General features: G+C 45.8%; 1 protein-coding gene across 2 annotated transcripts in view; it reads right to left on the bottom strand.

Moving 5' to 3' along the window:
- rhpn1 (rhophilin, Rho GTPase binding protein 1) overlaps positions 1-9,106 on the bottom strand; it is a 133,436-nt gene extending 124,330 nt beyond the window's left edge. For both annotated transcript variants that reach the window (XM_070895165.1, XM_070895175.1), the window contains exon 1: positions 8,894-9,106. In XM_070895165.1, the coding sequence (XP_070751266.1) occupies positions 8,894-8,947 (54 nt within the window). In that variant the 5' untranslated portion in view covers positions 8,948-9,106. The remainder of the gene's footprint in view (positions 1-8,893) is intronic.
- Positions 9,107-13,450: the final 4,344 nt, after the last annotated feature.

Raw genomic sequence — 13,450 nt, 5'->3', positions numbered from 1 at the left:
CTCCTCTGACAAGGCCAATGAGGCTCTAAGCAACGAGATCCACAGTCAGTGGGGCCAATTAACCTGGAGTGGGTGTGGGAAACCTCCACCCTGGGCCTACAGGATAGTTTGGGGAGAAACTGCCGACATGGTGTCGTCGGCGTCCCATGAGGCGAGGGGTTCCGACTAGTGCCGCAAGCATTGGAGAGACCTGAGTGTCATGGTACATCAGTCATTGAAGGTTGGTATGCAGATACAGCAGGCGGTTAAGAAAGCAAATGGCATGTTGGCCTTCATAGCGAGGGGATTTGAGTACAGGGGCAGGGAGGTGTTGCTACAGTTGTACAGGGCCTTGGTGAGGCCACACCTGGAGTATTGTGTACAGTTTTGGTCTCCTAACCTGAGGAAGGACATTCTTGCTATTGAGGGAGTGCAGCGAAGGTTCACCAGACTGATTTCTGGGATGGCGGGACTGACCTATCAAGAAAGACTGGATCAACTGGGCTTGTATTCACTGGAGTTCAGAAGAATGAGAGGGGACCTCATAGAAACGTTTAAAATTCTGATGGGTTTAGACAGGTTCGATGCAGGAAGAATGTTCCCAATGTTGGGGAAGTCCAGAACAAGGGGTTACAGTCTGAGGATAAGGGGTAAGCCATTTAGGACCGAGATGAGGAGAAACTTCTTCACCCAGAGAGTGGTGAACCTGTGGAATTCTCTACCACAGAAAGTTGTTGAGGCCAATTCACTAAATATATTCAAAAAGGAGTTAGATGTAGTCCTTACTACTAGGGGGATCAAGGGGTATGGCGAGAAAGCAGGAATGGGGTACTGAAGTTGCATGTTCAGCCATGAACTCATTGAATGGCGGTGCAGGCTAGAAGGGCCGAATGGCCTACTCCTGCACCTATTTTCTATTTTTCAATGTTTCTATAACAGCCTGGTTGCTTTGGCAAGAGTAAGTATTAAATAGATTTTAAATTTTAATGATCCACAGAATATGTAAATCTGCCGGATTGAAATTAAGCTGGTCTCGACAGGGTTCTGAACCTGCACCCTTCAAGTCTAATTTTGGCACCGTTTCCTTCTGGGTTTCCATTGGTGGATGGGGTATGACTGAGCACGGAGGGGTCCGGTCACCTTTACCCACACTGTGTCAGTCTCTCTGGCTGCTGTAACTTACACAGTGACCCAGCCTGGACTGGGGGAGAGCTGCCCTGGCTCACTGTCTGCCCTAAGACACTTTGGGATATTAGCTCCTGTCATTGCTGAGCTCACCAGTTGTCCTGATTCTCTTCCCCCTGCTTTCCCGGGGGCCCTTCATGGAGATTATTGTCACGATGTTTGTGTCAAGCATTAGATCCTAAACACGATCTTGGTTATAACCATGCATCAATTGTGGATACAAACCCTATTAGCAGATAATGTTGGAAACTGTTGTCTTTCCATGATAGTACCTAACCAATGAGCTTATGCCATGCTCTTGTCACATTTGCAGAGGAAGATATTCAAGAATCGTGCGGAGCGCAGGTGCACCAGAGGAGGGCCCGCAGAGCTTATAACGCTCACCGACTTGGAGGAACGCGCTGCGGCACTGGTCGGCAGCCACAGTCGCTCGGCCACCACCCGTTATGGTGCAGATCCCATCCTTGCATCACACGAGTAATGTGTAACACACATTAATGAAACAGCATTTCATTATAATATATGAATGTTGTCATGTTATGCATGCAGTTTCTGTACTACTCTCAGGTTAACAACATAAGAACATAAGAAATAGGAGCAGGAGTCGGCCACCTGGCCCGTCGAGCCTGCTCTGCCATCATAAGATCATGGCTGAATTCCACATAGATGTACTACCATATGATATAATAATACGTAACATCTCTCGGTTCCCAATTATTATTGTACTGTTGCTCCTCCTACGTATGCCAGTGCAGCGCAAGAATCATTAGTATCCTTCTGTTCTAATAAGCTCAATAGTGTTTTGCAGGTCCATCTCCGTAGGCGCAAAGGGAGACCGCACCTGTCCCTGTTCCCTTACAGGTGATTATCATCATGGGTGCTGAGCAGGAGACCACAGAGGGAGGTGGAAGAAATTATGGAGACCGAGGAGGATGCCCCTTGCATCCCGGTATCTGGTGTACCTGCGGCCACATTGTCATCTTCGATGGAAGAAGTAGCGGGCCCAAGTGGCTTGCAGAAGGCGACCCCAATGCGTCCAACAGTGCCCACGCCGACCCCACGGAGGTTGAGTCAGCGAGGTCGGCACGCGCTGCGACGGGCAGATCCTAAGGAGGACATGGCTGCACTGTGCAGGGAGAGCGTCGACCCGAGTCGAGAGCTCCTCCAGGCATTCACGGTGATGAACAGGAACAGTGCCACAATGTCCGGTCGCATATCGGAGGGTATCGAGCGCATAGTTGCAGCAATGGGCCAGCAGACCTCCGCCATCAATGCCATCCGGTAGTGATGGGAGACGGCACTGCACTCCAAGGTGCCGTCCCACCAAATGCCAGCACAGATGCGAGTCAAGAGGAAGAACTTCGTCAGAGACGTCTTCTCCTCCACCACCCCCCGAGAGGATCCTGCCACCGTCACCCAACCCTCCCCCACAGCAGCAGGCCTCGAGGTCGCCTACTGCAAATCGGCCAGGCGCGGATACTTGGGGATCAAAATGGGGGCGGGCGTATAGGACCTGGAGGGAAGAGTGGCTGCAGGTAGAGAGGGGGAATTGTTATTAAAAAAAATGTTTTACAATTTTGTAAATTAAAAAAAATGTATTTGAAATTTTACTATTGTCGTGCATGGTTTTCTAGTAACACAAGGTATAACATGAATACAATTCTTCGAAAACAATGGCCAGGCCAGGCAAGGATGAAACGTAACGATCACTGTAACTGTCAACAATGTAAGTTCACGCAAAGCGTTTATTTATGAGCTGCTGACGCAAGAGTTTTGCAGCTGCGTTAACTCCCATGGGGCCTTTCCAGTCTTGCGGGGGAGCGTGGGTTCATCGCCAGGCTGATGGTCCTCCCCGTGGACCTAGTCATCCTCCTCCTCCTCCTCCTCATGTTCCTCTTCCACCTCCACTCTCTCCTGAGGTGGATCGGCAGTTCCATCTGGCAATTCTCTCTTTATAGCTAGGTTATGCAACATGCAGCACACCACAATAAACTCAGTGACCTGGTCAGGGTGATATTCTGGCTGCCTCCAGAGTGGTCCAGGCATCTGAAGCGCTCCAAATTGTCTTTGACGTTATTGCGTGTAAGCTATACAGCTTTCATTGTAGCACTTCTCGGCTTCCGTCTGGGGATTATGCAGGGGGAGGGGGGGGTCATGAGCCAGCTGGCAAGGCCATATCTTTTATCCCCCAGCAACCAGCCATGACCTTGTGGCTGAGTCTTAAACAAATCAGAGACAGTGCTCTAACGCAAGATGTGCGCATAATGGATGCCGCCCGGAAAATGTGCATTTACTGCCATGATTATTTGGTTATGGTCGACAACGAGCTGCACAGAGAGTGGAATCTCTTTTGGTTCCGAAACACCTCTGCATCCTATAAAGGTGCTCTCAGGGCGATGTGCGTGCAGTCTATTGCTCCCACCTTGGGGAAGTTTTCTATTCTCGAGAAACCCAGAGCCCTCTCAGTCTGTATCTCCTTGGTCATAGGGAAGCTTGTAAAGTCCATCCTGCGTGCATAAAGGACTTTAGTCACCTGTCGAATAGAGTAATATGTGGCGTGCTGAGAGATAGCGCAAATGTCGCCGGCTGAGGCCTGAAAGGTGTCCGATGCATAGAAGGAAAGTGCCGCAGTAACCTTAAACTCAACGGGCAGTGCGGTCCTGATGGTGCTGGTAGGTTGCAGATCTCCCTTGATGAGCTTGCATATCTCAGCGATGACCTCCTTTTGGAAGCGCAACCTCCTTAAGGACAAGTTCAGGTATGATCGCTTTTCCCTATAACTGTGTCGGGTGCAAGGTCTCCTCCTCCGCAGTTGTCTGCCTTCTTCAATATACCTTCTCCCATCTTCAGTCTGCAGCATGTGATTAGTGAGCAATACTGGTAGAGAATTTACAGACCCCATCGCTATAAATGCCCTAAATTTGTCCACAACAAATAGAAATGTGATTAGATGATTGCCAAAGAGTCAATAGGCCCTTAAAATAACTCACAAATTAATTCTCCTCATAAGCCCCTTCTTGAATCAGCCTCTCAGTTCCTTTGACGTTCAAAATGGCGTCCTGTAGTGCCGAGTCCTGCCGAACAGTGCCAGTCGGGAGCAGCTTTTCTCCAGCGATTTTCTCGGCAAGTGATCAGCCCGGCGATGTGGCAGTGGCCGATCACCTCGGCGATGTCAAAATCTTGTGTGCTGAAAGTTGGGCCGCCGATCTTTGGGCAATGTAACAGCCTAACTTTCCACTTTTAAAGGTGAAATGGGCGATAGCCTGCCTATTTGGACGATAGATGGGAGATAGCCCAGCAATTATCAGGGGAAGTCTAGCCCATAGTATCTAATCAGTATGTTACTGTAATAAATGCAGGGCAAATGTAACATACAGAATATATATTACAATATTGCACCAAGCAGTACTGGGAGAGTGTATTATAGTGGATATTCTGTAGATCAGGTTCCCTGTATTTTTGTTACACTATTGTAACATATAATTGTGTGTGTTACACTCACCATGTTTTGATTATGATTACATATTATATGTCCTGTGATCCACGCTCCCTGTGTTGTTCCTATATTTCAACAGTAACTACACTTCAAAAAGTACTTCATTGGCTGTAAAGCGCTTTGAGACATCCAGTGGTCATGAAAGGTGCTATATAAATGCAAGTCTTTCTTTCATGATTACAGTATATATTCTGTATGTTACACTCTCCCTGTATTATCCTCCTGGACCTGTCTACAGCCTTTGACACAATTGACCACTCCATCCTCCTCCAATGCCTCTCCACCATTGTCCAGTTGGGTGGGACTGCACTCGCCTGATTCCATTCTTATCTATCTAATCATAGCCAGATAATCTCCCGCAATGGCTTCTCTTCCCACTCCCGCATCGTTACCTCTGGTGTCCCCCAAGGATCTATCCTTGGCCCCGTCCTATTTCTCATCTATATGTTGCCCCTTGGCGATATCATCCGGAAACACAGCGCCATTTCCACAGGTACGCTGATGACACCCAGCTCTACCTTACCACCACTTCTCGCGACCCCTCCAAGGTCTCCAAGTTGTCAGACTGCTTGTCCGACGTCCAGTATTGGATGAGCAGAAATTTTCTCCAATTAAATATTGGGAAGACCGAAGTCATTGTCTTTAGTCCCGCCACAAACTGCGTTCCCTAGCCACTGACTCCATCTCTCTCCTAGCATCTATCGGAGGCGAAGCCAGACTGTTCACAACCTAGGCATCATAATTAACCCTGAAATGAGCTTCGGGTCACATAACTAAAACCGCCTATTTCCACCTCCGTAACAGTGACCGCCTCCACCCTTGCCTCAGCTCATCTGCTGCTAAAACCCTCATCCATGCCTTTGTTACCTCTAGACTGGACTACTCCAACGCACTCCTGGCTGGCCTCCCACGTTCTACCCTACATAAACTAGAGGTCATCCAAAACTCAGCAGCCCGTATCCTAACTCGCACCAAGTCCCCCTCACCCATTACCCCTGTGCTCGCTGACCTACACTGGCTCCCGGTTAAGCAACGCCTCAATTTCAAAATTCTCATCCTGGTTTACAAAACCCTTCATGGCCTCGCCCCTCTCTATCGCTGTAATCTCTTTCAGCCTCACAACCCCACAAGATGTCCAAGCTCCTCAAATTCTGCTCTCTTGAACATCCCTGATTATAATTACTCAACTATCGGTAGCCATGCCTTCATCTGCTTGGGCCCTAAGCTCTGGAACTCTCTCTCAAAACCTCTCCGCCTCTCTTTCCTCCTTTAAGCCTCTCCTTAAAATCTACCCCTTTGACCAAGCTTTTGGTCATCTGCCGCAATTTCTTATTGTGTAGCTCAGTGTCAAATTTATCTGTTTTGTCTTATAACACTGGTGTGAAGTGCCTTGGGATGTTTTACTATGTTACAGGCGCTATTTAAATAAAAGTTGTTGTTGTTGATTACAGTATATATTCTGTATGTTACTCTCCCTGTATCATGGTTCCCAATCCTCTGACCTCCCACTTTGCAGGACATTTGCAAAAGCATGATTCAATCAAGCAGAGTCAACATGGTTTTATGAAAGGGAAATCGCGTTTGACAAATCTGCTGGATTCTTTGAGGATGTAACGAGCAGGGTGGATAAGGGGGAACCAGTGGATGTGGTGCATTTGGATTTTCAGAAGGCATTCGATAAGGTGCCACATAAAAGGTTACTGCACAAGATAAAAGTTCACAGGTTGGGGGTAATATATTAGCATGGATAGAGGATTGGCTAACGAACAGAAAACAGAGAATCGGGATAAATGGGTCATTTTCCGGTTGGCAAACAGTAACTAGTGGGGTGCCACAGGGATCGGTGCTGGGGCCTCAACTAGTTACAATCTATATTAATGACTTGGATGAAGGGACCGAGTGTAATGTAACCAAGTATGCTGATGATACAAAGATGGACGAGAGCGCAAATTGTGAGGACACAAAGAATCTGCAAAGAACATAAGAAATAGGAACAGGAGTAGGCCAATAAGGCCCCTTGAGCCTGCTCCACCATTCAATAAGATCATGGCTAATCTGATCATGGACTCAGCTCCACTTCCCCGCCCGTTCCCCATAACCCTTTATCCCCTTATCGTTTAAGAAACTGTCTATTTCTGTCTTAAATCTATTCAATTTCCCAACTTCCACAGCTCTGAGGCAGCGAATTCCACAGATTTACAACCCTGAGAGAAGAAATTTCTCCTCATCTATTCTAAGATCATGCCCTCTCGGTCTAGTCTCCCCCATCAATGGAAACATCCTCTCTGCATCCACCTTGTCAAGCCCCCTCATCATCTTATACATTTCGATAAGATCACCTCTCATTCTTCTGAATTCCAATGAGTAGAGGCCCAACCTACTCAACCTTTCCTCATAAGTCAACCCCCTCATCCCTGAAATCAACCGAGTGAACCTTCTCTGAACTGCCTCCAAAGCAAGTATATCCTTTCGTAAATATGAAAGCCAAAACTGCATGCAGTATTCCAGGTGTGGCCTCACCAATACCTTATATAGATGTAGCAAGACATCCCTGCTTTTCATTCCCTTTGCAATAAAGGCCAAGATACCATTGACCTTCCTGATTGCTTGCTGTACCTGCATACTATCCTTTTGCGTTTCGTGCACAAGTACCCCCAGATCCCGCTGTAGATATAGAAATACAGACAGGTTAAGTGAGTGGGCAAAAATTTGGCAGATGGGAGTATAATGTGGGAAAATGTGAAATTATCTACTTTGGCAGAAAAAAAATAGAAGCGCAAAATATAATTTACATGGAGAAAAATTGCAAAGTGCTGTAGTACAGAGGGACCTGTGGGGGTCCTTGTGCATGAAACACAAAAAGTTGCAGGTACAGCAAGTAATCAGGATGGCAAATGGAATGTTGGCCTTTATTGCAAGGGAGATGAAGTATAAAAGCAGTGAAGTCCTGCTACAACTGTACAGGATATTAGTGAAGCCACACCTAGAGTACTGCGTACAGTTTTGGTCTCCATATTTAAAGAGGACTTGCATTGGCGACTGTTCAGAGAGAATTCACTAGGTTGATTCCGGAGATGAGGGGGTTGACTTATGAAGATAGGTTGAGTAGGTTGGGCCTATACTCATTGGAGTTCAGAAGAATAAAAGGTGATCTTATCGAAACATACAAAATAATGAGAGGGGCTAAACAAGGTGGATGCAGAGAGGATATTTCCACTCATAGGGGAAACTAAAATTAGGGGGCATACTCTCAGAATAAGGGGCCGTCAATTTAAAACTGAGATGAGGAAGAATTTCTTCTCTCAGACAGTTGTAAATCTGTGGAATTATCTGCCCTAGAGAGCTGTGGAGTCTGGGTCACTGAATATATTTAAGGCAGAGATAGACAGATTTTTGAGTGATAAGAGAATAAAGGGTTATGGGAAGCGGGCAGGGAAGTGGAGCTGAACCCATTATCAAATCAGCCATGATCTTATTAAATGCTGGAGCAGGCTCAAGGGGCCAAATGGCCGACTCCTATTTCTTATGTTCTTATATATTCTGTATGTTACACTCTCCCTGTATGGTCTATGATTACAGTATATATTCTGTATGTAACACTCCCTGTATTACGATTAGTGTATATATTCTGTATGTGACACTCTGTATTAGTATGTGACACTCCCTGTATTATTACAGTATATATTCTGGCTGTTACACACCTGCATTATGATTACTGTATATATTCTGTATGTGACACTCCCTGTATTATTAGTATGTATACTGTATGTGACACTCCCTGTATTATTAGTATGTATACTGTATGTGACACTCCCTGTATTATTAGTATGTATTCTGTATGTGACACTCCCTGTATTATTAGTATGTATTCTGTATGTGACACTCCCTGTATTATTAGTATGTATTCTGTATGTGACACTCCCTGTATTATTAGTATGTATTCTGTATGTGACACTGCTTGAATTATTAGTATGTATTCTGTATGTGACACTCCCTGTATTATGTATACTGTATGTGACACTCCCTGTATTATGTATACGGTATGTGACACTCCCTGTATTAGTATGTATACTGTATGTGACACTCCCTGTATTATTAGTATATATACTGTATGTGACACACGAATCTCTATTCTAGCCCCCACACGCGTTCCGCGTCGCCCCGCTGACAGGTGCCTATCTCCCTGGAAACGCGGCCCGCTGCCCTGTCCCCGCACTCAGCCGCCCAGCCTACCTTGCGAACACTGCCATTCCCCCGCAGCTCGCTCTCCGCTCCGCTCTCCGTCATACCACTCCGGCCTCCCGCACTGAGATCGAAAGCCAACGCACCGGCCCGGCGGGAGAATAAACCTCCCACCCCGGGAAACACTTAAGCCTCTCCCCCACGCCTGACTTTAACCCGGATTTCTCGCCGCCTCACAGCGCACTGTGGCTCCGCACGGACTGTGCGCGAGACGGACAATCCGATCCCCCGGATGTCCCTGTCCCGCCCCTTCACTAACAGTAGTGACAGACAGCCTCCAAAGCCAATCGAACGTTCGGTTACCCAGAGCAACGCGCCAAATAGGAAACCGCCAACCAATCGGGGGGGAGGAAAGGCGGGGATTGAGACGCTGTCAGGTTTGTTGAGGGAGACGGATCTTCACACTGAGACCTCGGCCACTGAGCCTTGGAATGACATCATCGAGTTAGAGAATTAAAGGGGCCCTGTCGCCTGGAGAGTTTAAGGGGATGGAATGGCTTTAATTTTGCACTACACATTGTAAATATATCGTCTACAAGGCAGCGCAATGGTTATTGTGCTGCACTAACAAAAAAGAAAGAAAAAAAGACTTGCATTTATATAGCGCTCTTCATGACCACCAGATGTCCCAAAGCGCTTTTCAGCCAACAAATAACTTTTGGAGTGTCGTCACTGTTGTAATGTGGGAAACGCGGCAGCCAATTTGCGCACAAGCAAGCTCCCACAAACAGCAATGTGATAATAACCAGATAATCTGTTTTTGTTATGTTGATTGAGGAATAAATATTGTCCAGGACACCAGGGATAACTCCTCTGCTCTTCTTAGAAATGGTGCCATGGATCTTTTACGTTCACCTGAGAGAGCAGGCAGGGCCTCGGTTTAACGTCTCATCCAAAAGACACTTCCAACAGTACAGCACTCCCTCAGCACTGCATGGGAATGTCAGCTGAGATTTATGTGCTCAAGTCCCTTGAACCCAAAACCTGTGACTCAGAGGTGAATGTGCTACCCACTGAGCCGCAGCTGACACACAACAGCCCAGAGGTCATGAGTTCCATGGTGAATTGTGTAATTGAATTCAATAAATCTGTCATAAAAACAGAAAATGTTGGAAATACTCAGCAGGTTAGGCAGCATCTGTGGTGCACAGAGTTCACATTTCAGGTCATGTTCTGATGAAAGTCCATTGACCTGAACCGTTAACTCTGTTTCTCTCTCTCTCTCCGCAGATGCTGCCTGACCTGCTGAGTATTTCCAGCATTTTCTATTTTTATTCCAGATTTCTAGCATCCGCAGTATTTAGCTTCAGTAACTCTGATAATTTATTTGCTGGTTAACAAATACAGGACAGGGGACTCTGCCATCACCACTACTCAGTATGGCTCCTGATTTTGCCGATGATGAGGAAGATCCGTACAGACCAGTCATGCAGAAATAGAGTGCAGTAGGCTGAGAGTTCAGTCTGCCTGGACTGACCAATGATGCCAGCGGTGTCTAGTTACAGGGACTGGATCCGCTCGGGCCCTTGACTGTCTCATGGCCCCATGCAATTGGGTTGCACTGTCCTATTGCCGCCTTTGACTGCTGCAGTTCAAGAAGGCAAACCTCCACCTTCTCATCACTACAAGGGATCGGAATTAAATACGGTCTTGCCAACATTGCTCAATCCTGTGAATAAATCGCACTCTTGCCTCAGGGTCAGAAGGCTGTGGGTTCCCACCCAGAACTTTAGCACACGAGTCCAAACACTCTCGTGCAGTATTGAAACTATGCAGAGGTGTTATCTTTATATGGAGATGTTAAACCAAGGTTCCACCTGCATGTTCCAGTGCTGTAGAAATTAAAAATCCAATGCCAATTTTTATGGAAGCTTTTCCATGTATAACAGTAACTATACTTTAAAAATAATTCATTTGTTGTGAAGATCCTTGAGATGTTATGAGGATATGAAAGGTGCAATATAAATGCAATTTGTTTCTTAGTCTTTCAAGGAAAAGGAGGGACTATCACCACCAAAAACAGATTAACTTCTATTCCTCATATAGCTATTTCAGGGATCTTGCTATGCCCAAAGGGGCTGTTATATTTGGCCACATTACAACAATCACTTACAATTCACTCTGAGTCACTTCTGAGAGATGTAATAAGGTGCTAGGGTTTCTCTTTTTATGTGTTCCAGGAAATGAAATAACATGTTACACTTCTAAAAAATAATAGTACTTGATCTACTATAATCACCGTTGTTGTCTCAGTAGATGTTGAACCACACAGTCCAGGAAAAAAAATGCAGGTTAAAATGCTGGATTGCTCTAAGGTCTGTGATGAGAGCTGATCTGAGTTACTGAATTGGCTGATCTCAAGTGTTACAATCGGCCACAGCATCTTCGGGCTAATAAGGAGAGATAGTCAACACTGGGGTAGTCAACACTGAGGAGGACTGCAACAAATTACAAAAAGACATTAATAATATTGCAGAATGGACATATAATTGGCAAATGAATTTCAACATAGACAAGTGTAAGGTATTACATTTTAGTAAAAACTATAAGGAGGTCGGGAGCAGCGGCCGGAGGAGGAGCAGCGGCGGCCTATAAAGGCCCAGCAGCAGTCCGGGATCGGCGGCAGTTCGTGAGCAGTGGCCGGAGGAGGCATTCTGGAGGGTGAGGGTGAACAGCCAGTTGTCATGGTGCATATAGGTACCAACGATATAGGTAAAAAGCGGGATGAGGTCCTACAAGCTGAATTTAGGGAGCTAGGAGTTAAATTAAAAAATAGGACCTCAAAGGTAGTAATCTCAGGATTGCTACCAGTGCCATGTGCTAGTCAGAGTAGAAATAGCAGGATAGTTAGGATGAATACTTTGCTTGAGGAATGGTGCAAGAAGGAGGGATTCAAATTCCTGGGACATTGGAACCGGTTCTGGGGGAGGTGGGACCAGTACAAACCGGACAGTCTGCATCTTTGGGCAGGACTGGAACCAATGTCCTCGGGGGAGTGTTTGCTAGTGCTATTGGGGAGGGGTTAAAATTATAGGGCAGGGGTATGGGGACCTATGCAGGGAGACAGAGGGAAGTAAAATGGGGTCAGAAGCAAAAGGTATAAAGGAGAAAAGCAGAAGTGGAGGTCAGAGAAATCAAAGGCAAAAATCAAAAAGGGCCACATTACAACATAATTCTAAAAGGACAAAGTGTGTTTAAAAAACAAGCCTGAAGGCTCTGTGTCTCAATGCGAGGAGCATTCGTAATAAGGTGGATGAATTAACTGCGCAGATAGCTGTTAAAAGATATGATGTAATTGGGATTACGGAACCATGGCTCCAGAGTGACCAAGGCTGGGAACTCAACATCCAAGGGTATGCAATATTCAGGAAAGATAGACTGAAAGGAAAAGGAGGTGGGGTAGCGTTGCTGGTTAAAGAGGACATTAACGCAATAGTAAAGAAGCACATTAACGTGGATGAGGTGGAATCTGTATGGGTAGAGCTGAGGAACACCAAAGGGTAGAAAACGCAAGTGGGAGTTGTGTACAGACCACCAAACAGTCATATTGAGGTTGGGGATGGCATCAAACAGGAAATTAGGGATGCGTGCAATAAAGGTACAGCAGTTATCCTGGGTGATTTTAATCTACATATAGATTGGGCTAAACAAACTGGTAGCAATACGGTGGAGGAGGATTTTCTGGAGTGTATAAGGGATGGTTTTCTGGACCTATATGTCAAGGAACCAACTAGAGGGCTGGCCATCCTAGACTGAGTGTTGTGTAATGAGAAAGGATTAATTAGCAATCTTGTTGTGCGAGGCCCCTTGGGGAAGAGGGACCATAATATGGTAGAATTCTTTATTAAGCTGGAGAGTGACACAGTTAATTCAGAGACTAGAGTCCTGAAATTAAAGAGAGGTAACTTCGACGGGATGAGACGTGAATTGGCTAGGATAGACTGGCGAATGATATGTAAAGGGTTGACGGTGGATAGGCAATGGCAGACATTTAAAGATCACATGGATGAACTTCAACAAATGTACATCCCTGTCTGGCATAAAAATAAAATGGGGAAGGTGGCTTAACTGTGGCTTACAAGGGAAATTAGGGATAGTGTTAAATCCAGGGAAGAGGCATATAAAGTGGCCAAAAAAAGCAGCAAACCTGAGGATTGGGAGAAATTTAGAAGTCAGCAGAGGAGGACAAAGGGTTTAATTATGAGGGGGAGAATAGAATATGAGAGTAAGTTTCCAGGGAATATAAAAACTGACTGCAAAAGCTTCTACAGATAAGTGAAGAGAAAAAGATTAGTGAACACAAATGTGGGTTCCTTACAGTCAGAATCAGGCAAATTTATAATGAGGAACAAAGAAATGGCAGACCAATTGAACAAATACTTTGGTTCTGTCTTCGCTAAGGAAGACACAAAAATAACCTTCCGGAAATACTAGGGGACCGAGGGTCTAGCGAGAATGAGGAAGGAAAGGAAATCCTTATTAGTCAGCAAATTGTGTTAGGAAAATTGATGGGATTGAAGGCCAATAAATGCCAAGGGCCTGATAGTC

This window comes from Pristiophorus japonicus, chromosome 1, assembly GCF_044704955.1.
Source record: "Pristiophorus japonicus isolate sPriJap1 chromosome 1, sPriJap1.hap1, whole genome shotgun sequence".
Classification (NCBI taxonomy): Eukaryota; Metazoa; Chordata; class Chondrichthyes; family Pristiophoridae; genus Pristiophorus; species Pristiophorus japonicus.
Note: the sequence above shows the minus strand (reverse complement) of the source record. Positions and strands in the feature narration are given on the sequence as shown.